General features: G+C 35.6%; 5 protein-coding genes, 1 long non-coding RNA gene and 1 other non-coding gene across 11 annotated transcripts; 3 read left to right on the forward strand and 4 right to left on the reverse strand.

Annotated features, from left to right (window-relative positions):
* The first annotated feature begins 724 nt into the window (after window positions 1-724).
* On the forward strand, window positions 725-4,012 carry LOC18044015 (protein DETOXIFICATION 53). Its single transcript, XM_006435844.2, has 2 exons — window positions 725-841; window positions 2,362-4,012. The coding sequence occupies exons 1-2, from the start codon at window positions 746-748 to the stop codon at window positions 3,733-3,735; spliced, it is 1,470 nt and encodes a 489-aa protein (XP_006435907.2). The 5' UTR covers window positions 725-745; the 3' UTR covers window positions 3,736-4,012.
* LOC112098830 lies at window positions 835-4,906 on the reverse strand. The gene is made up of 3 exons (XR_002905884.1): window positions 4,824-4,906; window positions 4,006-4,191; window positions 835-975 (listed from the first exon to the last, which is right to left on the reverse strand). It is a non-coding gene; the product is annotated as an uncharacterized LOC112098830 (long non-coding RNA).
* A 644-nt stretch (window positions 4,907-5,550) lies between these two features.
* Window positions 5,551-8,800, forward strand: LOC18044016 (reticulon-like protein B16). Of its 3 annotated transcripts, none has more exons than XM_006435848.2 (5): window positions 5,553-5,973; window positions 6,142-6,322; window positions 6,414-6,558; window positions 7,546-7,615; window positions 7,992-8,800. In XM_006435848.2, the coding sequence occupies exons 1-5, from the start codon at window positions 5,817-5,819 to the stop codon at window positions 8,156-8,158; spliced, it is 720 nt and encodes a 239-aa protein (XP_006435911.1). In that variant the 5' UTR covers window positions 5,553-5,816; the 3' UTR covers window positions 8,159-8,800. The 3 variants fall into 3 exon arrangements, with proteins under 3 accessions (XP_024041702.1, XP_006435911.1, XP_006435910.1); XM_006435847.2 differs by having other exon boundaries at window positions 6,417-6,558; XM_024185934.1 differs by lacking the exon at window positions 7,992-8,800 and having other exon boundaries at window positions 5,551-5,973; window positions 6,414-6,723; window positions 7,546-7,616.
* Window positions 8,801-9,577: 777 nt separating this feature from the next.
* On the reverse strand, window positions 9,578-12,482 carry LOC18044017 (macro domain-containing protein VPA0103). Of its 2 annotated transcripts, XM_006435849.2 has the most exons (7): window positions 11,834-12,481; window positions 11,488-11,536; window positions 11,298-11,400; window positions 11,116-11,211; window positions 10,952-11,026; window positions 10,532-10,601; window positions 9,578-10,231 (listed from the first exon to the last, which is right to left on the reverse strand). In XM_006435849.2, the coding sequence occupies exons 1-7, from the start codon at window positions 12,137-12,139 to the stop codon at window positions 10,157-10,159; spliced, it is 774 nt and encodes a 257-aa protein (XP_006435912.1). In that variant the 5' UTR covers window positions 12,140-12,481; the 3' UTR covers window positions 9,578-10,156. The 2 variants fall into 2 exon arrangements, with proteins under 2 accessions (XP_006435912.1, XP_024041075.1); XM_024185307.1 differs by lacking the exon at window positions 9,578-10,231 and having other exon boundaries at window positions 10,266-10,601; window positions 11,834-12,482.
* Window positions 12,483-12,976: 494 nt separating this feature from the next.
* On the reverse strand, window positions 12,977-14,242 carry LOC18044426 (expansin-A2). Its single transcript, XM_006435850.2, has 3 exons — window positions 14,026-14,242; window positions 13,610-13,922; window positions 12,977-13,515 (listed from the first exon to the last, which is right to left on the reverse strand). Exons 1-3 carry the CDS (start codon window positions 14,171-14,173, stop codon window positions 13,212-13,214), a joined length of 765 nt encoding a protein of 254 aa, XP_006435913.1. The 5' UTR covers window positions 14,174-14,242; the 3' UTR covers window positions 12,977-13,211.
* Window positions 14,243-17,776: 3,534 nt separating this feature from the next.
* TRNAT-UGU lies at window positions 17,777-17,848 on the forward strand. The gene has a single exon. It is a non-coding gene; the product is annotated as a tRNA-Thr (tRNA).
* Window positions 17,849-19,345: 1,497 nt separating this feature from the next.
* LOC18044427 (bZIP transcription factor 18) lies at window positions 19,346-22,671 on the reverse strand. 2 transcript variants are annotated; one of them, XR_002906126.1, is made up of 5 exons: window positions 22,179-22,671; window positions 21,049-21,181; window positions 20,650-20,734; window positions 19,577-20,027; window positions 19,348-19,448 (listed from the first exon to the last, which is right to left on the reverse strand). XR_002906126.1 is itself a non-coding variant. In XM_006435851.2 (4 exons), the coding sequence occupies exons 1-4, from the start codon at window positions 22,577-22,579 to the stop codon at window positions 19,651-19,653; spliced, it is 996 nt and encodes a 331-aa protein (XP_006435914.1). In that variant the 5' UTR covers window positions 22,580-22,671; the 3' UTR covers window positions 19,346-19,650. The 2 variants fall into 2 exon arrangements, 1 of the variants encoding a protein (XP_006435914.1); XM_006435851.2 differs by having other exon boundaries at window positions 19,346-20,027.
* Between the last annotated feature and the right edge of the window lie 2,424 nt (window positions 22,672-25,095).

The following is a 25,095-nucleotide window of genomic DNA, read 5'->3' on the forward strand; positions in this document are numbered from 1 at the left end:
ATAATAAATTAAATTATGTTAAAAACAACCTTCAAGGTCAAGGATGGTTAAAATACCTAAATTAAAAAAAGAAGAATATTAAGTGTTAAAATTTTTTTTCTCTATTTAAATTTTTAAAGATAATGTGAATTTTCTTTATTTTCTATTTTAAATGAAATCGGTCTAATTCTGTGGGGGTAGAACCGTCCCCACCCTTTTTGGTTCATAGGCGAAACCATTAATCCCCTCATTAGAAAATGGTAAAAGAGAATATGTTGCTAATGGTAGCTGAGTGCCCCTTCCACATACCCAAAAATGCTTAGATTGAACTCAAGTGACAAGTCGTCCGATGCAAATTTGGCTTATATTCTAGACAAACAAATTGTTAAATATTGAAATCTTCTGTCTCTTCAATGGAGCTTGCCAGCTAGCTGCATTTTCCTTGACAAAAAACCAAGTGCCTGGTCTAGTGAACTTTCCTTGTTTTTTCAATAAATTCTATTTATATCACTCGATGCAACAGTTCAAATTTGTCTTGTAATACCGTCTTGTCGTTAGAATGAACACCACAGACTAATTTTGGAATAATATTGAAGGTAACAAAATGGATTTAGAAATACAAAGGATGTTCCTAATTTAAATATAAGTTTATCATGCAAGTGTTACTATATATACATGACCCTGAAACAAGACAGTACATCATCAAGTTAATCTTCTGTTTTTCCATTTCTCTTCACCATTCCGGTCTTGTTTCTGACATTCCACAATGCCATCTTCAAGTGAATCCCCAGAATTGAACTCGGAAATGGTTGGATGGAGAACCTCCATTAGTGGATTTCTGAACTGGTTGCAGAAGAACAAGGTAAACCTCCATTGCACTGGTTCTCGATTAGCTTCATTTTAAACCGTTTCCTCTACTTCAGTGTCCTGTCCTTGTCCCCGCAAAAACTTGAAGACATTTTGCATAAGCCATTTTATCATCTCAATTAAAAACGGCTGACATGAAAGACTTAATATTAGTTTCTAAGAAAGATGACACAGAGCGATAGATTAAGGAAAGGCATAGCACAATTAAGAAATACTGGCCTTTTATAAAGGCATATTAATATTGGAACTCTTAGATGACTGCTTCCGTATTAAAATTGATAAGTAAACATTAACCTTCTTATTCAACATCATTTGATTGCTTTGACCTAACTTTACTGAGGAATACTTTCTCATACCGACCAAAGTAATATACATGTGTGCATATGTGTTTATCTTACTTTTATTAAGACCACAAATAGCAGCCAAGTTGACCAAAAAAAGATATGCATCCACAAAACAGAAAACAAAAATACAGAGTTCAACCAGTCTGTCGTTTTCTGTGTAGTCTGAGTAAAACAACCGTCGATTTGTCGAGAACGACTCCAAAAATTTCAAAAATCATAGAATTAACAGTAGGGTCATTAAATTTTGTATATATTGTGATAACAACCATCACACTCTCTCTTATTCAGCCATTTCAAAATCTAAACTCCAGTTGTTGCTAAAACTCCTGTGACTGAATTACCAAGGCTATCCTGCCATGTTTAATGAGCCTAGACAAGGTTTGATGCCATAACAAAATTTGATTATTGTGTCTTTGGGTTTCTTCAGCAGTCTGAACATGTATTAGTGTCACTGACTAAGTTTTCAAGTAATAATTGATAGTAGCATGAATAAATGGAAATGTATGAATTACATATAAGTCACCAGGTTGGCAACCAGTATTCAGTTTTTTTCTCATTCTTCACAAACCCAATCTTCCTCCATATCTACAATGGCATTTATGGTACATAACTATTACTTCATAGTTTCCTGAAAAACCCTCTTACGAGTAATGACATTCTAGGTGACAAATGACAAGTAAGGTTATTAATATGAATTATGAAGAGAATCCATCACCTTGCCACAAATTACCAACTTTTCTAGGTGTCAGTAACTGGTGTCATGATTTGGCGAGTGGACCTTCTAGGAAATTATAATTGAAGACAACTCCTTCCACTCCCACCCCCAAACCACCCCCCCCCCCGACCTTTACGGTATATAATCTGAATCTGATGGCTGGTTCTGATCACATTCGCTAATTTATAGAAGTACATTATTCCTATAGCTGGTGCTTTTCGGTCGAGTTAAATTTAGGGTTGCAAGAGCAGGTTCTAATTGGAAAAGTAAAAAATCCCTAATTTCTTAATACGGATCTTGGTTGGAGGCAGCCAAATCTCGTGAATCTTGTTGCGTGATAGTAATTCTTTCAACGTCATGGTAAATAAAATCTCAACTGTATGATGAAGAAGTCATTAAATTTTCCAGCTTTATGTGTTTTACATTGCTTAGCATCTCATGTGTGATCTAATGCAGGTAGCAGAGGAGCTGAACTCGCTAAGAAAAATTGCATGCCCTGTAGCAATAACAGGGCTGCTTTTTCAGTTCAAATCCATCATCTCTATGCTTTTCTTGGGACATCTTGGGGATATTGAGTTAGCTGGGGGCTCTCTCTCACTCGGGATTGCAAACATAACAGGTTACTCTGTTCTTAAGGGGCTAGCCATGGGCATGGAACCCATATGCTCGCAGGCATATGGAGCCAAAAAGGGGACAATTCTCAGCCAAGCATGTAGACGAACACTATCCATCCTGATAGTCATAATTTTTCCGATCTCCATATTATGGGTCAACATTGAACATATCCTTCTTTCCTTAGGTCAAGAGCAAGCCATTATATCAGTGGCCAAGGTATATATCATCTACTCCATCCCTGAATTAATAGCTCAGGCTCTCCTCAATCCATTGAGGATCTTTTTAAGGACTCAAAATATAAACAAACCCCTCACCATCGCAGCAAGTTTTGCATTAATCTTCCACATTGCAATCAACATTATACTTGCAATGGTTTTAAATTTAGGGGTTAGGGGAGTTGCCCTGGCTGCTGCCTCGCACACATTTATTGTAATTTTGGGTTTGCTAGTATATCTCATTTTCTCAAGAACAGCACTAAAACCATGGGATTGGCAAGCAGTTGACTCATGCAATCAAGGTTGGTGGTCTTTATTGTCCCTAATGCTGCCAAGTTTATTATCTATCTGCTTGGAGTGGTGGTGGTACGAGATAATGCTTATAATGTGTGGCCTACTTAGTGATCCACAGGCAAGTGTGTCCGCCATGGGAATCCTCATACAAACTACAGGTTTGCTATATGTTTTTCCCAACTCACTAAACCAGGGTCTATCAACGCTTGTCGGACAAGCATTGGGGGCTGAGCAGCCAGGGTGTGCTCAGCGGACTACCATAATGGGGATCATTGTGGCATTTGTGGGTGGTGTACTGGCCTCTGCATTTGCATTTGCAGTAAGAGATGCATGGGGGAAGCTTTATACAAGTGAGTCAGCAGTTCTTGCCTTGACAAAAGCTGCTCTACCAATATTGGGTTTGTGCGAGCTAGGCAACTGTCCTCAGACAGCTGCATGTGGAATCCTATTAGGCTCTGCCCGGCCAAAGCTTGGTGTTTGTATAAATTTCTGTGCTTTCTACATTATTGGTTTGCCAGTTGCAGCTCTCATGGCTTTCGAACTGAAAATTGGCTTTTTGGGGTTGTGGTATGGGCTGGCAGCAGCGCAGGCTTCATGTGTGGTCATGATGATTATTACTCTGTTTTGCACTGATTGGAAGCTCCAAGCACAGAGGGCCAAGGAGCTGACTCAGTCCTCAGAAGAGGAAGCCAGTCTTCTTAGTTAATTCTATTGCTTTAGAATGAATAATAATAAGCACCTAGTATATTGAGATGAGACAGTGATAACTAGAAGAATAGTGAAAAGTTTCTCATTCTTATATTCGAGGGTCAACTTATTATATTTCAAATAAATCCAAACAGGAAAACAAATAGAACTAACAAAACTTGTATCTGGAGTTTCGAAAAGCTTCAAATGGATTACACCATAAACTATCAAATTTCTACTTAGATATAGTGCTGAAGCCAGCAGCAGTGAGGAAAAAGAAGGGACAAACCTGTACAACTAGGAGATTGATGACACAATCAACCTTTCATGCAAATCTTGAATTCCGGAATCCAACATGTGCATGAAATCCAGACATCTTTATTGCCTGATCTTGGATGCCTTGATTTCATGCACACAAATCTTAGTTCAAGTACCTAAGGGCCTCCAGCACAGAAACAGACAAAGTCTACTTACCCTGGTAGAAATCAATCAAAAGGTAGGATGACACAGAAACAGAAAGTCCATAAGATGCTGCAGATTGAAATTCCTACGAGCAGAATGTACAATACACAATGCAATATAACAAGTGATAAATAACAGAAGCTAGTATCTTATACAATTCTGCAACCAAGCAAAAGCATTTTGCGGACTCACTATCAGTACCTCTAATCGTCCCATAGAATGTCATAATTAAGTATACTCTATATAAATAAAGCTTTAACTAAAACATACCCAGAGGCTACTAACAAATTCGTCCTCCTAAATCTTAAGCTTCTCGTCCTTGTTTTGCCTGTTCTCTCTCTCTCTCTCTTTCTAACCTATTGTCTTAAAATCAAATTCACACCCTTTCGAGAAAATCGAAAATGGGAAATGGGTTGAGCTCAAATTCAGTATACAATGAGATACAATCAAACCATTCAACGATTAAAGGTCAATGCAACACAACATCTACTAAAAGTAAATAACCAACAGGTTAAAATGAAATGTGCAGGATAGCGGGTTAGCGATATTACTCAAAAGACTGAACCAAAGAGCTGACATAAATGATGAAACTTGTAATAGGCAGCAAAAACTTTAAAGAAAATCATTTAGAAAGAGGAAACGAACATTTGAATGAATAGTAGGCGTACCTGAGCGGAGGCTTCTCAGAACTAAAATTGTGGTGAGAAATTAGAAGAAACGTATTTTCCATTTGCATAACCATTTTTTTTTTCAAATAAAAATCCATGTCGATAAATCATTACACAATGGCTAAATAAATGATATAATATGTGCATTAATACAATAAAGAGGTGTGATTTGGTGCACAACGACGCGCACGTTATGATGCTATGTGACGTGCGTGGCGAGCTTTCATCTGGGACGTTGGGCGCTGCTGCAGAGCTGTCTCTCAATGAGAGTTCGCCACACTTTGGCGCGCACTAAATCAACATCCTCCCAATTAAAATACTGACCAGTCGACCCATCGTAATTTATTAAAAAAAAATTTACACACAGTTGAACATTGTAAGATACATGAAGGGGCGCAATGATATTTAACCCCAATAAAAAATTTGGCGGAGTCGACCTTGACCTGCTCCAATGTTTTAGTCCCGTGAACCACAGTCATTTCAGTTTCGACTTTTCGACATGCTTTTAGGACGTGTTTGACGCAAATGGTCAAAATTCAACGTAATTCGGTCATAGTTGTCACCCCCATAACTGACGACCAGGGACCTATTGGATATATAAGAAAAATTTGTCTTCTTAAGTTAAGAAAAAAAAATTACTAGGGATCCATCTGTTATTACATCTTTTCAAATTTCAATCCGAGCAAAGTTTATCAAATTTATTATTTTGCAATAGTTATTGCCATGTCAGACAAGAAAGTCGCACAGAGCAAGCGATCTGCTCACCTGGCGAAAACTGCAACCTCTAATCTGTCGACACGTGTCTCCAAGAACCGTGGCCGCCCGGTCTTCGTAGTTCGAAAAAGGACGATAATAAAATAAATAACTCACAAGATCTAGAGTATTTGTTTACAAGGTCAAAATTGATCCCCAGATTTATATGAATTTTGAATGTCGTTTACATTGGCCGCTAAATTTCCGGCGTTGATTGATGGATAATTCGGCAGATTCGTGCGATATAGTCGATCGAGATGGAGACGCAGCTGCCACCAGTTCCTCATCGACATCCGCCCCCGCCGCCGGCGCCGGAGGATTTAAGCTTTTAAATCGGCACGGAACAGTTCACCAGTTCATGGGCGGCGGTAGAAGTAAGATTCTCGGTGTTAAAAAAAGTCTGATTTTTCCCTTTAAAATAAACCAAAATGGATTCTTTTTAATATTTCGTACGGAAAATTATGTTCTTTTTTTTTATTTTGTTTTTAGATGATTGTGCGACTAATTGTTTGACTAAAATTTGGTTATTTGATTATGCTTAGCTGCTGATGTGCTGTTATGGAAACGACGCCGTGTTTCTTTTGGTGTGATTGTGGTTGCTACCGTTGCATGGCTGATATTTGAGCGGTCTGGGTTACCTTTCTTGTCTGTTTGTTCGGATGTTTTGCTGTTGCTGATCGTTTTGATGTTCTTTCGTGCCAATTTTGCTGCTTTTAGAAATAAGTATGTGTAATCTGCTCGCTATGTGTTTGTGGCTTTGTGTTTACGATGCGCATAGGCGCTTCCTAATGAGGCTTACTTTTTCGTATTTTAGCAGACAACTAGAGTCATTACCTGAGTTGGAGGTATCGGAGGAAATGGTTAATAATGCTGCAGCATCATTTCGTGTTAAAATAAACTATCTGCTCCTTATGGCTCACGACATCACTGTTGGCAAGGATTTTAGACTCTTTTTCCAGGTCGGTGTAACCCTATTTGGATTAAAGAATTTGTTGAGTGTTCTTGTAGTGCTAGAACTTGGAACCTTGGTGATGTGCAGCGTTGGGAATTTAAGATTTATTTCTAGCGAAGATAGATAAAGATGAAAGACAGGCATGTAAATCTCTAACTTCAATGCGTACAAGGTAAAAATTGCCCTTTCAAAAAAAAAAAAAAAGTAAAATTGCCCGACCAATTAAGGTTGAGTTGTATGGATGGAAACTGGTTCAGTAAGCCAAGATTGGATTGGGGTAAGGTAAAGTAAGTGAAAGGGAGTAGATGCCCAGTGGCTTAGCATAGCTTGTTCGGTAATATATGGGCTAAATTGAAAAAGAATATTTATTTAAAATTAATAGATAAATAATAAATGGGCTTTGTAAGGTAGATATAAGAAGTCATCCATTCCAAAGTGTGTGTTTATTATAAAAAATATAAACATAAAGAACAAACATTATTGAAGTTTGTGTCTTACAGATTCTAGAAGTAGAGAAAATATTTTGTCTAATCCAGATCAATAAAAAATTTAATTACTCATGTGACTAAATGAAAAGAAAAAAATTAAATGGTTTTGCAGATATAGAGTAAGAATTAGATGGAATGTGGAAACCCCCCCCCCCCCCCCCCCACCCAAAAAAAAAGTATTTATAATTTATATGATAATGTAATAACTTTGGGTGTACTATGAAGTATTGGGGGGGCTCGACTAGGCTATACCCCAGGATAGCCCTCTGCAGACTCTGCCTTCGTTCTTGTTATGTCATCATTTGGAGTTGTTGATTTGATGGAGTAACATGCAAACCTCGGTATTTGGGTCACAAGCTCTATTATTTTTTTAGATATCTGCAATTAGTGTATATCCCTTGATATCCATTGGTATGAAATAATGCTAGTTGTCCATTCTACAGTCTGTGGTGTGGAGTGAATTTTCAGTATGTTTAGAATCTCACCGGACTACTTTTATTTGACAGGTGGTGGCCTATCTTTGGCTCCTGTCTGCCATTGGTAGCTACTTCTCATTCTTCACTCTAGCCTATATCGGTATGCAGATTCATCCTTTTTTTGTCAACTGAACTGTTTGGCCTTTTTTTCCCCCACTATTCATTCGTTTTTCTTTATGTTCTCTCTACTACTCCTTAAGAGGGCCTATAAATTCTCAAGCAAATTGCCTTATGGATTAGTCTTTTGACCAGAAACATTGTATTATTTCTTTTTAAGATATGTTTGCAAAAGTTTCCGGCTTTTCTTGAAATCATGCTGTTTTATGGCCATTTGAGTTTTCCCTAAAAAATTCCGTTAGTTTTTGGATTAATAGATGAGCTGTTTTTTCATTTGTGTATTAATTTCCAGGATGGTTCATTTATAGAAATTTCACTGTGGTGTTCCTATCTACATAATTGCCTTTATTTGTTGACAGGAACTCTCTTATCCATTACAGTTCCTGCATTGTACAGCAGATTTGAAGCACGTGTGGATAGATATTGCGGGATGATCCATAAGAGTATATCTCAGCACTACAAAGTAGTGGACGAAAATGTTATTAGTCGAATTCCAAGGACTTTATCCAAGGACAAAGTTTCATAACTTTGATATTTTTCTAACAGATGACAGTTTATTAAAAAGGAAAAACAGAACCATAACGGTATGAGTGAATGTCGCAGAATTTTGGAGCATCGAATTGATGCAGAGTTGTCAAAGTTTCTCTTCCCCTTGGTAGCCAACTATTTTGAGGTTTCAGTTGCTCTTGTAAGACCATTTTGTGATGTTTCATTTCCGTTGGACCAGAATGATTTGTTTTCCAATGTTATCTTCATTGAAACTTGAACCAGTAAACTTGCAATCCGCCTAGGCCGCACATCGACATAAGGAGAAAATATTAGCCGGCATGTTCAAAATTGCAATTCTGAAGTTTTGCTTTCCTATACATATTCTGTTTATTGATTCTTGAAAGAGCCTCTATTGTTCAGTTAAATTGGAGAAGATTTCTGTTGTTTCTCCAAGGCCTTCTGTATGATTAAGCAGGGGTGGAGGACATTGGATCAATTTTGCGAGCCTTATCTGTGTAAGTTTGTATGGAATAAGCTTGTAATGATAGTAGTTTAGCCTCAGTTGCATGTTACTCTATTGTTGATTTCAGATGCACTGTATTTCTTTGTTGATCTAGGAAGTCTTGAAGCAAATTTGTTACATTTGAATTTAAAGTTAGTTACCAAAGTTTTACATTCAGAAGTATGTGATCTGATCTTAATTCCTTTTGTTCTGGTGTGTTAACACAAATGGTACCTTTAGTGATATCTTTTGCCCATTTTTTTTATTTTTCCAACTAACGGTTAGAAGTTCTGACCATGCATAAAGAAAGGGATATATAGACAAAATTTCTAGCCCGCTCATTCATTCTTGTCCAAACCTACCAAAGGGAACAAACGCCCAAATAGGTTAAGGGGCAAGAGAAGCAATGATGTTGCACTTTCTGTGCTTTTCTGCCGTGCTTTTGCTTCTGATGGAGATGAAATGCACGCATACTAGCGCATCATATCTTGCATATCTGTCTATACAAAAACATCACATCTTGATCGTTGTTATAGGGACAAAAACAAGGAAGATGAAATGCTTCTGCTTCTGACGGTGATTATATCTGCATATATATATATTTTTTCAAAATACTTTGAATGTGTCAGAAAGGGGTTTAGAGGTTGAAAAAAGAAAAAAATCACATTTAATTTGTTTTGATTGCGTCATATAACTTGTAAATCTAAAACTGACATTGATTTAAAAAGAATGGAAGTGAAAATCTCTTTACTAGATTATTATGACTGACGTGACGGCCATTAGAAAGAACATTTTTGTGAAATATTATTTGCTTGTTTTGAGTGTTAGCTTACCCTTTTCAACCAAGAGAGGGCCGCTTCGCACTTATAAATTAGTTAGCGATGAGTAACCTCACAACAGACTATTTATAGACTCAATAGAGGACTAAATATCACAGAGACAAACTTTCTGGGTCAAAATGGATTACCAAAATGTATGGGGTAGATAAAATACGCATAAATCCAACAAAAGTATTTTTTTTTTCTACTTCTCTTTTGATATGGCTGGCATGGCCTTCTCACATTTGTTGTCCAGCTCGCTGAGATGTTATTACACAGCATTTACGGTGCAATTGAGGCTTTCACACATCATTTGTGCTTGGCATTCTGCGCACAGTCATAGTACAAATTGGCTGGCGATCTTATGGACTTTGGCTAATATACATCAACAATACGATTCAGCTTAATGATCGGTTGGATCCATAGAGATCAAGGACAAAAGTCCAAAAATATGAGACCAATGAAAGATAATGACCGCCCAAATTGATGTACGATGGAGATTATCACTAATTGCAGATCCATTTAATAGAACCATTCTTGATATAAAAGTTTGCAATCTAAGGAGATTCATTGTCTTCCAAGCACCAATCTATCCAATCTCAACCAGAGCTTCAACACATAACATAGTATAACAACTGCATTGATGCTTTCCAGCTTCAACATCCATGCTTCCTTGAAAATGCTAAGATGTTAAGCTATTCAAGCCAATAACACGCTAAGCTTTGAGCAATTCCTTTGCTTTGTTCAGCCAAACATTGTATATGTCATCAGAGAAAAGAACAAAATGCACCTGCAAAGGGCAATCAATAAGTTTCAAATAACTCTTGTCAATCTCATCAACGGTTTCATCAATAATTTCATTTCGGTAAATGGAGCAGATTAAAGCTTTGGCGAACAAAAACCAACAATCTAGTTTGAAACAGTTCAGATGGCCTTCACTAGCACCTCCAATCACAACCACAGTGGTCCTTGGGAGCAGATCGATTTTATTTCATCCACAATCTATTATTAGTTTCAAAAATCTAGAAGCAAATGAAAACATGCAATGATTTAGGGCTGTTATATGAAGCAAAAACATCGGTAATGATACCTCTTTGAAATCATTTGCAAATTCTTTGACTGTAGATAGAGCTACCGCGGCTGCTTCCTCATAAGGATATCTGGAAAAATTTTATAGAAGAATGATAAAACGAGAAACAACTAGTTAGATACATGTTATAGACACCTAATACAGAAGACTAGAAATCTGTAAATATTTTGACCAACTCTGATACAAATGAATTAGATGAAATGGAATATTATCCAACACTTTATAGAAACAGCTTATGAGTTGGGGAAGCCAAAACTAAAGTCAGCCAGCTACACAGATGCAAAAGACTTTCTCCAATCAACCTACTTTCACACAAAGGTTGAATTGCTGTCTCGAACTCCACGTAGATGAAAAGCTTCCATGCATTTAAAGAGGAAAATGTAAAAAGAGAAAATGGATCCTCAAGTCAAGAACAAATACCCATATACACCACATGAGATGGCAGTAAAAGCAATGTATTGAATGTTGTTTTCTTTGGCCACGCTCAAGCTGTTCCTGTAACAAATTGAAGTACACAGAATATCAATCTTAGAAAGAAAAATTATACTACTACAACCATAGTTAAAGCAAAGCAATAAACTTACTTGTATGCATTTCTCAGAGAGGCTTCAGGATTACTATCCGCATCATAGATAGGACCAACAGTATGGATCACATGCGATGCAGGCAACTTGAAACCTCTGAGCAGTTTTGGGATGTCAGTATGCTCATCACACAAAATACTAGACTAGAATGATATAACAGAAGTTCAGTTGGAATAACTTACGGAGTAATTCGTGCTTCTCCGATGGGACAGCGAACTTCAGGTCGGACTTCTGGAACCTTACAGCAAGCTTCTCGGAGCTCTGGTCCTGCAGCCCTATGTATGGCTAACAAAATCCATCTAAAGTTATCACCGGGTTGCTTAAATTACATTGACAATAACTGATAGAAATTAAAATATAGAGGGAAAGTACCTCCATCTGCACCACCACCTCCAAGCATTCTCTCGTTGGCCGGATTAACCTTCAGTAAGTAGCCATTCAATCAGTGAAATCATGCATTTTGAATTCAATTACACAATCAAGCAATCGCTACGTTCAATTGGGCATATTTGATTGAAATTAAAATTACGGTCCACAAAATAAAATAAAATAAACCCATCATCAAGGAAAACTGAAACTAGCAAGTTGTGACTGCATTAAAGAGTCCGAAAAATTGATACCAACATTTAAAATTTTCACCAGTTCAAGCAATCAAAATAAACCCTGTCCAAGATAACATAATAAAAATCGCAAAAGAGAAATACATGAAGGCACTTACAATGGCATCAGACGAACCATCGACGGACCACTTAGTGATATCACCTTTCTTGATCACTAGAGCGGCCGATTCAGACAACTTGAAATGACCCTCCTCGCTTCGTTGATCACTCGATAACGACATCGTCACACTCACAGCTCTAACACCAACACCACGATCACCAACTGAGATCGTCTTTGCCTTTGCTCTTGTTGCGAGAGAGTTGTCAGAAACTGAAGTTCTAGATTTCGGGAAAGTTGAAGAATTAGTAGCTTGGGGAAGTTGCGTTGCTGGTAACAGAAATCGTATCAGTCTTCTTGTAAGCATGCTATTTGTTGACTCTGAAAGTGGGTAATGTAGATGTTGCTAGCGAGATAAATTTTTAATGCAGATATCAACTGGGTTTTTTACACGTGTCCCACAATTAGCATTAGCATTATCTTGTAAATTATATTCGATTAACAAAATTAATGGCAAATTGTTGAAGAAAGAAGCTCATATTTTAGTTTTATAAATCGTTTTAGTCGTTCTAATCATTTTGATCGGTTTAAATGGTATTGTGTGGTATGATATGAATGAAATTTGTGATGGGGCTAATTCTTGCGGCAATGGTATTAACAATGATATGTGACTATCAAAGGCATACCATTCATTCCTCAAAATTAGGTGGAGAATAAGTAACATAAATATGAGGCCTTTGATTTTGATTTTTTTATCACATTTTTAAGAGGTAATTGTTTATTTATCATCTAGCCAAAAGACGACGATGAAGACCAAGACGACGATGATGATAATAATAATAATAATAATCATCCATTAACTTTTGGACGATGATGATAATAATAATAATAATAATCATCCATTAACTTTTGGTATGATAGAAAACAAAATGTTCTTGAGGTGATTTCTGTTTATAAATTATTTGCACTTGTATTCAAATTTATGTAAAAATGAATTAATTTAAGAATAATATCCAAAATTGTGTTATGAATATAATGTTGGTGGAAATCAATTTTTATATAGGTCGGGTTACGTAGTTTAATAATTTGGAGAGGAAATTTTTTATTTTTCATAAACAAAATTCTGAATTATACATTAAGATTGAAATTTTTTTATCAATAAACTTTTAATTGATGTCTCAAAAGATAACCAGAAATCACAACGTTGAATGAAATTATACCCGTTCATTCAATTGGAGTAATAACTATATATAGAACACAATCATTTCTATTTATAGAGGCCTAGCGGGTGCCAACAGACCACCACAGCAACAAGACAGGCCACATCGGCCAGGCCTCAGCCTCACCTACCCCTATTCTCACCCTTTCTCCCTCACAAACACAATGCCAAATTCAATTAAATATACAATTTCTGATTCACTTTTTTAAAATCTTAAAATCTAAAACTGACCACCCTCAAAGGTTTGCCCAAATTGCCAATTTGCAGGCACAACATTGTTGCTAGTCACAGTCCTGCCGTCACTGGCTGTCACTTGGAAAGAAAGACTTTGGCCGTTAAGATAAGAATTGCTCTGCCAATTTTGGCCCCAGTTCCTTGACATTGCTTGCCATCCAGTCTTTGAACCCTTGATTGATACTGAATGTACATCTCCTGCTCCTCCGACATTTGTGACCAAAACCAGGTTGAAGTATGAGTGTCCATTGACGGTAAACCTTATTCCTCCTTTCTTCGCACACGGGATCCTGATTACAAATCCGGATAGAAACATGTCAAAATCAGATTCATACAGGCTTACAAGTGTAGTGACATCAACTTTATAATGTGATATGTTGTTACCTTCTGAAGGAAATTGGGACGATGCCGGCGCGGTATTGGGCAATTTGCAAGAAAGCGGGCTCAGCCATGTCAAAGTGCTGGAGGGGAGGATTGCACCAACCGCCGTTGTCGTTAGACAGGGCAAGGTTAGGTGGGCAGAAGTTGGTGGCGGTGACAATGATGGAGCCGGGGAGGCACCACTTGGGGTCATTTTCACATTTCATTTCATAGCATGAACCACAGCTTAGGCCATTGTTGAATAGAGCGGTACTAAGTGCTGCAGTGTTAGTCCCATAGCCTTGGCTGTACAAATTGCCATACCCACAAGCACCACCTACAGTACCAAGTAGAAAACATCAATTGCCATCATGGCAAATTGACCAAAAAGTTATGCAACAAAAGAGACAAATGTTTTAACTTGTTACTTATACACTTACCCATTGTGCCGGAAGCATCACCCCCGCCATAGAAAGTTGCATGGCCACTTTGCCACCCACCACCATAGTCTCCAAATGTGCCACGAAAGCAAAAATTGAGCACAAACAAAAGGAGAGCAACGCTAGATGATGCTGCAATATTGGCCATGGCTGCTACTGCTGGCTGCTTATGTTTATGTGTTTTTTTGTTAAGAAAAAGAGAGATGCTTTGAGTGCTTAGTGCCTTAGTGCAGGGGGAATGGAGCCTCCTTTATATAGACAGTGAGATGCGGACTTTGTAAAGCTACAGCCACCGAATTAAATCACATTTCGTCAGGCATTGTTACAGGGATCAAACTGCACATGCAAATGTTCTTGTTAGAGCACCAACCGCTATCTCAATTGGCCCCACCCCCACATGCATTTATCAACCGTTTCAGTTATCTTATATTTGTCATATTTAATTTTCTTCCCTTTCTCACTCTTCAATACTTTCTACATTTGATAATGCATAAATTTCTCCTTAAACTGCCTGAAATACCGCAAATCAGCTCAACTTTTAAGCCCTTTGATTAAGGAGACTTGAGGTTAATTTCTTGTTCCTGAGGTCCGTTTTGGTTGGCTGTGGAAAATGTATCATAAAGTAGTGCTAATTTTGTCAGCATTCTTGTTCTATCGTTGCTGTCTCTAGTCCAAAGTTCAATGTGCTCAAATCTTAATGTTTTTCATTTCTACAAACGCCATGCAAGTTTCATGTTTAAACCACCCATTAGTCATTTCCTTCCCACATGTATACAGGGATTCAAGTTAATTTCCATGTTTATCACGGAAATGATTTTTCTTTTTTACAATTATTTGGTTTTAGGTCCAATTTTTTTGGACTCCGACATCAGACAGAGCTATTTAAGTAATCGTAGTTTTTACTTATGAATGATAGACTAACATTATAAACTTTAAATCCTCTTGATATAAAGCTGTTTAGATTGAGTACTGACAAGCTTGTAATTGTAAAAATTACAAGGCAAATGTTAAGTTACATTTAATGTAACTTACATCCACTCACATGAACTGTTCATGTGAGTGGATGTTACTTAGGGGCTCCCAAATTACAATTGTCATTATAAAATAAACATGCCTTGTATGAAAGAAATTTTTGCCTAATTGGTCTAAAGATGTCACCAAAAGTGACCAGTTTTGATGCATGAATTGAAACGGCAAGAAAGCATATGCAGGGATTAGGAGGCAACCGACTTGCAAGCAAAGAGCATCTCAAATTAAAGCCTTACTTTTCTAGTGCAATGTGCTGCTTGTTTGGTCAGAAAAGTTTTCTCTCAATTTTGTTTAAGCTTACTGGGTTTTAATTAAAATTTCTCGTACAGGACTATATGTTAATCCCCACAAACCAATCATATTTTAGTATTACAGATGAGGCATCAAAAGATTACACAGCAGAAACTCCACGGCGGAATCCCCTCGTCGGTTGTTATAATATGCTTTGTAATAAGGTTTTTAAATCATCAAACATAAAGTAACCACTAGCATATACAGTATGGAATCGGGATCACACACGTGGTGAAATCTCATAGATCGATGCATTTGGAAATACAAAAATAAGGGTGTAACTTATGATAATTCATCGTTGAAATTATTAAACCAAAGTGGGATTATTATAAAATCTCAAGTCAACAATGTATTCATATTTTTTGTCTACAAATTTTGTATGGACTTACGTGGGGAGGGATTTGATGAGGGACCTACCATGTTATGAGCACATGCAAGTCCCGAATATCACGGTCAATTGTATTCATACATCATTTTCATATGAATTAGGATGCTTTCATTTCTAGTTAATTACATTTAGAATATGAGATCAAAGATAATGAGACACCGACTTGATTTGACAAATGATATGGCAAGGGAACAATCAAGATGCTATTTGGCTTGTATTTTTATTTGATTAATTGGAATTAGTTAACCAAAACTTCAATGTGTTTCTTCCGTTAGGAATTAGGAATAATATTTTTTATGGAAGGTGTCGACTCAGCGTTTAAAGATTATCAATCAGCAGCATTAAAATATATTCAGCTGATGCTTAAGTTGTCTATTGATCTTGGTGTCTAAGTTTAATATTTCCCTCTCTTTTAGACTTTTACCGGCCGTCCATTGAAATTATTAGTATTATGTAATAAATATTGTTCTCTCTCACTTAACGGTTGGCATTTTTCAAAATGACAGTAGAGCTACTTGTAAAACTTTAATTGGGCATGCGATTTGATAAAAGAATGTGCTTTATCTTACTTAATATTTTCTGCGTATATAGCTTTTTTTTTTTTTTGAAACTGTTCTGCTTATATAGTTAACACTACAATTAATTAGGGATGGTAATGGATCACATAGGATTCACGTGATCTAAATACATTTAGATCAAATTTAGGTCGGACTAAAATGAATTTGGATATCGATGTGTGGATCTAAGACAGATTTGGAACAAGTCTGGATTATCTTAATATCTAAATCCAGATCCCTATCTACTCACCAGTTAATTTAATTTAATTTTAAAAATTTCCTAACAATTATGTAACTATAAATGATAATAAAATTTGTTCATAGCATATTAGTGGCATTTATTTAAGAATCTTAAAATTTAAAAGTATTTAAATGATAATAAGAAAAAAATTAGGACATCTAGGCCTAATTTTTTTAAAATTTTTCACTATACAATTTAGCCTCTTTCGTTCTCTTTAGTCTATTATAGCTTCTTCACTTTATTCGAATGCTTGGATCAGTCCTTTAATTGTTAGGAAAATCTCTCAACTTGAGTTTTTTTTTCCTATCATTTTCTCATATTTTATTTATGTTGTATAATCACCAATCAGTGGTGACTATCAAATATAAAATAATTATGTTAATCTGATCATATATTTAGTTAAATATGGTCATAATAAAAATAACAAAGCACTGAATATAAAAAATCGTATTTAACTTATATGTTATTATTTAATGATATAAGAATGATGATGGTGTGCCGTGAATATCAAGATGGTAAAAGAGACATTAGAATATTACAATGATCTTATCCTTATAAATATTTTTTATGGATATTTTATTATCTTTCTTATTTTTCTGTTTTGGTGCAAAAGTATAAGCTACAATACTTATTAGATTTTTTATATAAATTATATAATTTAATTGTTACCAATGCATTTTAGTCTTTATTTTTTTTTCTAAAAAATTATTGCTATCTTATTATTGAGATTTAGAATTCATGACGGATTTAGAGCAGCTAAGGATCTTAATTTTTTTTATGGATCTAGATCTGGAATAAAATAAATCCAATCCATATATGCCCCATTGCCATCCATATATCAAATAATGATGATAAAACTATATGATTTGATTGCTATTGATAACTATCAACCTATAAATTATCAAGATAATTGGGGTTTTGGTGTAGTGGCACAAACTGTTGCCCTCAAATTTGAGGGCACAGGAGTTTGGACTCAAATTTTTTTCTTTAGGTTATATAATAATAGATATTTCTCCCTCAAAATGGTAGGCAGAGTAGATATAACTCTCTAATATTAGTGGGGGATAAATATATTTTAAGTTGTGCAATAAAAGAGTTGATCTAGATTAATTCATAAGTATCTGATAATTAATAAACGTATTATTGTAATTTATCAAAACAAAATCTCGATGAAGGAAGAGTTTTATCTAAAGCTGGGAATTACAGTAATAAGACTTTAAATAAATGCGTCGGTCAGACCAGCAAGCCCCTATAGCTCAGTGGTAGAGCGCCAGTCTTGTAAACTGGAGGTCTGTAGTTCGATCCTGCATGGGGGCAATTTCAAAGTTTTTCATTCAATGCATGTTTTGGGGTTTTCATGTGACACCACCAGCATTAGCAAATTCGGCTTTATGAAGCATTTATTTTCCTTTCCCACATAATAAAAATTTTCATGGCTTACAGTTTTTTGATATCTACGAATCCAAGTTCTTCAGACGTAGTGGGATCAAAATATGTGATGCTAGTGCTCTAGACCAAACCCTTTCTTCCCAGGAGAGAAAACATATACCAAACTAGTAATAAGATCCACAAGCAAGCATGTCGACTTTATCCAAATGTGTATTCCGTCAACAACAAATGAAAGTGCCCTTCACAAGGTTAGTTTCGACTCGTTCAGACCCCAAAACATGAATATGGACCACACTCGCCCAATACAAACTTGTGAATAGTCAATTTCTTTTGGTAATTAATAAATTGGTCACATATATCAGCAGCAAGCAAACAGCTGCACTTGAAATATCCTACATTGACAGCAATTGCATACCCTACTCTAAACACCTACCATGTGCATTTTAATAGCAACTTGTTGGGGTAGGCCACCCATGGCTCTGTACAAGCAGACAACTCAAGTCAGTTATCTTAATCTTGGATGCCATAGGCTCTGATCTCATTAAAGCCTGAGAGAAACAATGTACTTCCACATGGGATGAAGAAGAATCACCTTTCTGCAATAATTGGTATTTTATGATTCTCAGGTGCTGTCTCAACTTGATTTTCAGTTGTGAAAAGTTAATACGAGACTCAAAAGTTTTTAATCTCTGGCTCTGAATCCATGATGATCAGTTGATCTTGCTGCTGTTACCAATCATGAGTATTAAAAGTTGTTGGCGTAACTGGTGAAAAAATGCATGGCAGCCAGATGCCATATAGGTAAACTTTTGATGGCCCGGAGAGTTTCCATCGAGATCAATACCAACTTTATGATATGCATGGCAACAACAAAATCACAAGTTGGTCTATGGCTTGTTCGAGGATGGGGATTGCTTGAAATTCAAGTCACTACAAGTGGACATGGTCCATTGCAAGATTGTAGGTTATACAAGCATTATTAATTCTCTGGAGAAACATCAACATCACCAACCTCCAACACAATTTGGATTGAAACAATGATGGAGAGATATAATGAAATTTTAATGTTGATAATATCGAAATCTTTAAGCCTGCAGAGTTGAATTTTGGGGACAGTGTAGTCGTACTAGACTAAGCTTACTTTTATTAAATCTTGGCGAGCCTTAGTTTGTATTTTTAACATCATTCATATGATTCTTTTAAATAATGGAGACTCAAATAGTTTAACCACCCTTCCAGTTGGGTGATATAGTCAACAAATGACATTTCTGCAACCTTGCATCTACTAAAGTCAATTCATTTTTAACTATCACCGATTGAATATTGTTTGGTTTGTGGAGGGAGAAGCTGTCAACCAATGCAGAAAATTAACAACGAAAAAAATTTAAAAATTGGAAAATTTTAATTTATTTCCTGTTAATAAAAGTTTAAACAATAACAAACAGACAATACAATGGGGGCGCCTAGCAAGAAAATATGCACTTTTCTACTCCTTGAAAAGTAACCTTCTATTCCCTGATGAGTGCCCCTAAGAAATGAATTTGAATGAAACAAAGAAATAAGTCAAAGAACTCAATGATACCTTGAGACCTGGAAAAGCTACCGAAAAACTAAACTCTCAATCACGTGAAAGAATGGAATTCAAATACAAAGTACCTTTGTCTGTCAATAAGGTCAGTCTATGAACAATTCAACAAACATGTTGGGACCAAAAATCGGCAGCATTTGCATCAAAATGTGCTGCTGCTTTCACTAGCAGAAATTGAGGGGCCTTCAGACTTCACTAGATGAGAATTTCTGCCATTGATATCAAGCCCCTGCAATCTTCCAAGAGGATCCTGCTGCAACATCTCTGAGAAGGTATGTGAGTTGGCTGTAGCTAGCATAGGCTGATGGGGAGTTGACATGTTAGGCTGAAAAGGATGGAATTCTGGCAATTGTATGATCTGGGTGTCTCCAGGCCCAGTTTGAGGGTGGTGCGGATAGAACAATGATTGGTTATATGGAATTGGTTGCATTCCTAAATTATAGGTGTCCGTGGGTGTCATCATTTCACCGGTTGCAACCTTGAGCCTCTCCACTTCCTTTTTTAGAGCTTCATTCAAAGCTGTATTTTGGAGACATGTCATGACAAGATATAAAAAGCCAATGGTTTCTCAAGAAAACATTAAAACAAAAGGGTAAAGTATCGGGAGAAACAACTTGGGCAAAAAGGAAAAATAAAGAAAATTGTCATTCAGAGAAGCCATCCCCATAGAGAGGACCCAGTTATTAGACCCTGTTACTAATCTTTAGATTTTTCAAAATGAGATGATGGGGCCAAGTGAAATGCCATAGCAGAATCAAAGGTACCGATGAAGAATGGGCTGGAGTTACAGTTTCCATTCCTACCCATGAATGACCAAAAATTGGAGAGAAAATAGAGAATAGAGACAAGTTCTGTCTCAAGATAAATATATCTAACACCTTTAGTAAAAGATTCAAAGTATATTGATGCCCAAAAGTTAGATGGCATAGAGAGTTGTACTTTATTGCATTTCTTGACAGAATAGAAGATACTATGTAGCTTGACCATATAGATAGCAGGAAATTCCCCGCCCTGTGGCTGGCACAAAATACTGCATCGACGGGTGGCATAGGGAAGAGGAGGCAAATATGTCCCTTTACATGCCAACTATGGGAAAGTGACTGAAATGAAAATAATAAAATCAGGTATGTAATAAACGTACCATCACGTAATTGAGCTTGTTGTTCCATAGCCTGTAAACGAAGTTTAAGCTCTGTATTTTCAGTAGACAGATCTGTTGTGTCCCTCTAATAAGAAAACAAGATTTCATAAGAACAAACACGGCAATGACATGATAAAGAAAGATGGCAAGTTTATTTTTCTTCAATTTGGAGAATAAGATTGAAAAGATAGCCAATGAAATAATTTTGAAGACCCGTGAAACCTCAGAAAAATTAAAAACCAGTCACTAATCTTTTCATTTACTGGAAGCAAAATATTGCAAATCAGATGTCAGTCTCTACAAGGAATAAAACCAGGCTCCGTTATTATGCAATGGAGGCCAAGCACATGTATCCTATAACTAGAAATATACAAGTGGAGTACAAGTTGAAATAAGGACCTGGAATAGCGTGAGTTGTGCAGATAGAGTAGTTGCTTCTGTTTGAAGTGTCTGGACCTTCCTCTCAAGTTCAGATATATAACGGGCTTTCCTCTCTTTTGAACGAGCAGCAGATTGCCGATTTGCAAGAATCCTGCTTAGAAAAGCAATTTGTAAAAGGAAACATCAATAAATAAACAAACAATCAAAGGGTTAAGTAAATTATAATTCCATTTCTACCATAAACCATCAGAATTCTGCCAATCAAATGAATTTGAAGTGAAAACAAAATTCTATAAGGTTCGGCAAATATGCCGAACTCCGATCCCATAACAAAAGGTATTTTGGCTAAGAAAACCAACTGAAAAATTTCTAATATATAATGATCCATCACTTAGAAAACATTCGATTTTAAAAGAAAGGATGAACATGAGATAAGAATTCAATATTATGCTATTAATTGAATATCAAATGTATAGTGACCCAAACTTTAAGTATGAGTGTGCAGCTAGATCACCACGTTGGAAAAAAGTAAACTGGCAGTTTTAAGGAGTATAAATCTGTCATTCAGTAGCATGTAAAGACCGAAATACTAAAAGGTGTAGTATCATTGCACAAGCAGATGGAAATTCAACCTAAACCCAATTTTCGTGTAATGAAGGACCATAAACACTATTGACCTCAGCAACAGAGAATAATCAAAGCCTGGAAGAGAAATCAGACTCGTGTAGCTAATTCGAATCACTAATCACTGAAAACTGACACTTAAGAGTATGTTCACATACAAACAAATAAAAAAAGTAGCAAAAGCAAATATCTTCCAGCGAAGCAAAAAATCATGAATCCCGTCTACCAAAATGCAAAGCCCATCAAATTTCCTCTTTTACCCACTTAAAAAAAATCCAACTTTATTATCTATAACGTTGACCACATTGACAAATGCGTTTCAACAAATCTTAAAGATAAATCTGCTCTTTCCACACACTTCAAATGAAATAAAATTTGTTCTTTTTTGGAGGAAAAAAAAAGCTTTCAACTTTAATAGAATTTTGCAAAAGGGTCACCAATTCTCTCTTTTCCTTATAAGCTCGATACACATTCCACAAAATAAACGTAAATGTACCACAGTTTGGGGGGAAAAAAAAACCCACCTTTTGGCTCGTTTGGGATCAACTGTCCATAACTCAGCTAACTTATCAGGATCCATAGCTTTCTTGGCCTCAATTGACTCCAAAACCGACGATGACGACGTCGTCCCATCAATGGAATTGCTATACCGGTGACGCGGCCTCGCGCCAACACTCACATTTGCATTCTCGTGTTTGGGGTCGTCTCCGGTGGGTTTGGATCCGATTTTATCCATGTCCATGTAGCTGCAGAACAAGTCGTCCTCGGATCCCCCGGGGCCGTCGAATAAAGGATCCGAAATGGGATCCGAAACGAGATCCATGTCGTCCGGAATTCGGTACTGCACCTCGGATTGTGATCGACGGTGGTACGGCCCGCGGGTCGGGGGGTTCGGGTTCGGATTCGGGGGATCTTGGCTTTCCATTTTGGAGAATTGAGAGAGAGAGAGAGATCCAGATTTCGGAATGAACAGAGAGTGTTTTTTCGTTTTTGTTTTTATCTTCTTCTACGGTCACGTTGAGAGCAAAGCCTTTTTTTTTTTTTCCGCCTTTTAGATAAAAAAGAATTACAAAAAAGGATACTTTTAGTTGTTGATGTTGTCATAATTATTATTACCGGAGTTTTTTTTTAAATTTAGTTAGACATTAAAATTTAACCAATAATGTTAAGGTGATTATAATTTATAAGTTTGGGTATTCAATTATATCTTCACATTAGGGATGGCAATTTGCGGGTTTGGGCCGGGTTTTTTAAAGTCCATGCCCAAGCCCGCATCATTCAAACGAAGCCTAGGCCCTTTAAAAGCCCGTTCAACTTGGATGGGCCGAACTCGGGCCGGGCCTAAACGGGCTTGGACCGGGCTCGGGCCGAGCTTGAGTTTTTTAAATTAATTATAAAATATTTTTTAAATTAAGAAAAAATATTTAAATTAAAGATAATAATCTAATATATAAATAGAATAATGGTCAAATACATGAAATATTAGTAATACAACCTAATAAAATAACAAATACTAATATAAAAAATTAAACTAATTTAATATTTTAAATTTTTTTTATTTAAATTAAATTTATTTTTTATTCATAAATTTAAAAAGCCCGGGCCAAGTCCTGGTTTTTTTGCGAAGCCCTTATCCAAGTCCAATATATGTGGGCTTTGTAATTTTTGGGCCCATATCCAAGCCCATCCGTGCGGGCCTGGGCTGGGCTTGGCCGGGCCTGGACAAGCCCGGGCTTTTTTGCCACCCCTACTTCACATTTGATGATGAGTTCGAATTGCCCATGCGCATAATGCATCAATGAGCAAGTTTCTTCTTCTTCTTCTTCTTTCTTGAATGCATAATTTGAAAACAATTTCCATTTATTTTACATTTAGATATATTGATTGTTGTCACGTCATTTAATAGATTTTTTTATTATAAGTATGGATATATTTATATTTTTTTAAGAATTACACACACATATATGTCATTAATTTTCAAAATAATACTTTAATATTGTTAAAGTAAATGATCGGATTTTTCTCGACACGTTGGACCCTTCTGAATTTAGTAACATATTTTGTTTAATATTTTTCATATGACATTGTTTGGTATGATTTTCTTTTTGAATTCTATTGAAATTTTGACTGGATTTATTTATTTTTCATTCATAATTTATATTACTTTGATAGATAAAATATAATATGAAAAAGTAATTTAAAATTTTTTAATTCAATTTGTTCAAGACTAAAAATAGCAAAATGGATTTTTTTAAATTTATTTTAAATGATATTAATCATTTTATAATTTATATTTTGATGGGTAAAAAAATAATAATGAGAAAAAACCAAAGGAAAATTGGCATTTACTTGAACTGTATTCGGGATTTATTTACATAATCGAATATGTACACACAAAGACTTCAGTGATAAGCCATTAGTAATAGCCAAGTTAGTAAGTAACTAATATTTCGAAAATACTAAAGAGGTTTTTTTAATTATTTTTTTTATTTAACTCACCGGCTCACCCCACGCACATCAATGAGTTCGAATTCAAAATCTAGGTCTTAGAGAGATTAATTCTTATCAATGAAACTAATTACGTTTATTTTTTTATCTGAAATCTAAATATGTCTGAATTTAGTTGAAGTTTGGATGGGTTTGAATGAAAATGTCTAAATAACATGTTTGTTTTTTCTTTTTCAACATCTGGAGAGAAAAATTTAAAAACTAATAGTTTGATATAAATATTCTTTTAAGTGGTGCATATATTTATTCTTCACAATTTATAATTTTCATAGATTGATTAGTTTGGTAGAATTAAAAAAAATACTATTATTGTTGATCTTAATTTAATTTAATACTAAAAGATGTAATTATAACATCAACTTTTATTATAAAGTCAACACTGATGTTTTGTTTTTGATTCATCAAAATGGATATAATTTGATTTGTTCAATATTTCAGTTTAGTTAATGTTATCATGTCAATAAAAATTTAAAGTAATTAAAAAATAACTTTATAAATAATAAAAAAATTAGGTTTATACATAATATTAGAAATACATGAATTGTTAAGGGTATTTTTGAGATTTGAAATTAAAATTTTCCGTTTAAACTTCAAACTTTAAATAAAAACAAATTTTTTTATTTAGATAAAATTGTCTGAAAATAAGTGATAAGTTAAAAAAAATCTAAAATAAATTAATGTCTGAAAAAAAATTAAACACACAAATAAATTCCCATGTGAGAATGAATGAGATGTGTGAACAGGCTGAAACCGTGATCAAAATTCCAATTATTGGCTTTCATGGAATTAAAAAGTTGATGTGAATTTGCCATTTGAACGATAGAGATTGGGAACATTATTGGAGAGACTTGCTCGCTATCACTAAATTATGGTTACGGCACTAATGCCTCATTCAGCGGCAGTGGGGTATTGATGCCGGCACATTTCACGGCC

The sequence above is a fragment of the Citrus clementina genome, unplaced genomic scaffold (assembly GCF_000493195.1).
Source record: "Citrus clementina cultivar Clemenules unplaced genomic scaffold, Citrus_clementina_v1.0 scaffold_4, whole genome shotgun sequence".
Taxonomy (NCBI): domain Eukaryota; kingdom Viridiplantae; phylum Streptophyta; class Magnoliopsida; order Sapindales; family Rutaceae; genus Citrus; species Citrus x clementina.

Bases quoted from the DNA above. Each gene is read 5' to 3' on its own strand.
- LOC18044015 (XM_006435844.2), top strand. From the start codon at position 746: ATGCCATCTTCAAGTGAATCCCCAGAATTGAACTCGGAAATGGTTGGA. The intron at 842-2,361 runs GTAAACCTCCAT...GATCTAATGCAG, and splicing joins ACTGGTTGCAGAAGAACAAG to GTAGCAGAGGAGCTGAACTC.
- LOC18044016 (XM_006435848.2), top strand. From the start codon at position 5,817: ATGGATAATTCGGCAGATTCGTGCGATATAGTCGATCGAGATGGAGAC. The intron at 6,323-6,413 runs GTATGTGTAATC...TTCGTATTTTAG, and splicing joins TTTGCTGCTTTTAGAAATAA to CAGACAACTAGAGTCATTAC. The intron at 7,616-7,991 runs GTATGCAGATTC...ATTTGTTGACAG, and splicing joins CTTCACTCTAGCCTATATCG to GAACTCTCTTATCCATTACA.
- LOC18044017 (XM_024185307.1), bottom strand. From the start codon at position 12,139: ATGCTTACAAGAAGACTGATACGATTTCTGTTACCAGCAACGCAACTT. The intron at 11,401-11,487 runs GTACTTTCCCTC...GGATTTTGTTAG, and splicing joins AGGTGGTGGTGCAGATGGAG to CCATACATAGGGCTGCAGGA. The intron at 11,212-11,297 runs GTAAGTTATTCC...AAAACTGCTCAG, and splicing joins GGAGAAGCACGAATTACTCC to AGGTTTCAAGTTGCCTGCAT.
- LOC18044426 (XM_006435850.2), bottom strand. From the start codon at position 14,173: ATGGCCAATATTGCAGCATCATCTAGCGTTGCTCTCCTTTTGTTTGTG. The intron at 13,923-14,025 runs GTAAGTGTATAA...TTGGTACTGTAG, and splicing joins TGATGCTTCCGGCACAATGG to GTGGTGCTTGTGGGTATGGC. The intron at 13,516-13,609 runs GTAACAACATAT...ATTTGTAATCAG, and splicing joins GTCCCAATTTCCTTCAGAAG to GATCCCGTGTGCGAAGAAAG.
- LOC18044427 (XM_006435851.2), bottom strand. From the start codon at position 22,579: ATGGAAAGCCAAGATCCCCCGAATCCGAACCCGAACCCCCCGACCCGC. The intron at 21,182-22,178 runs GTGGGTTTTTTT...TTTTCTAAGCAG, and splicing joins GATCCCAAACGAGCCAAAAG to GATTCTTGCAAATCGGCAAT. The intron at 20,028-20,649 runs GTACGTTTATTA...TCCAAAATACAG, and splicing joins ACAAGCTCAATTACGTGATG to CTTTGAATGAAGCTCTAAAA.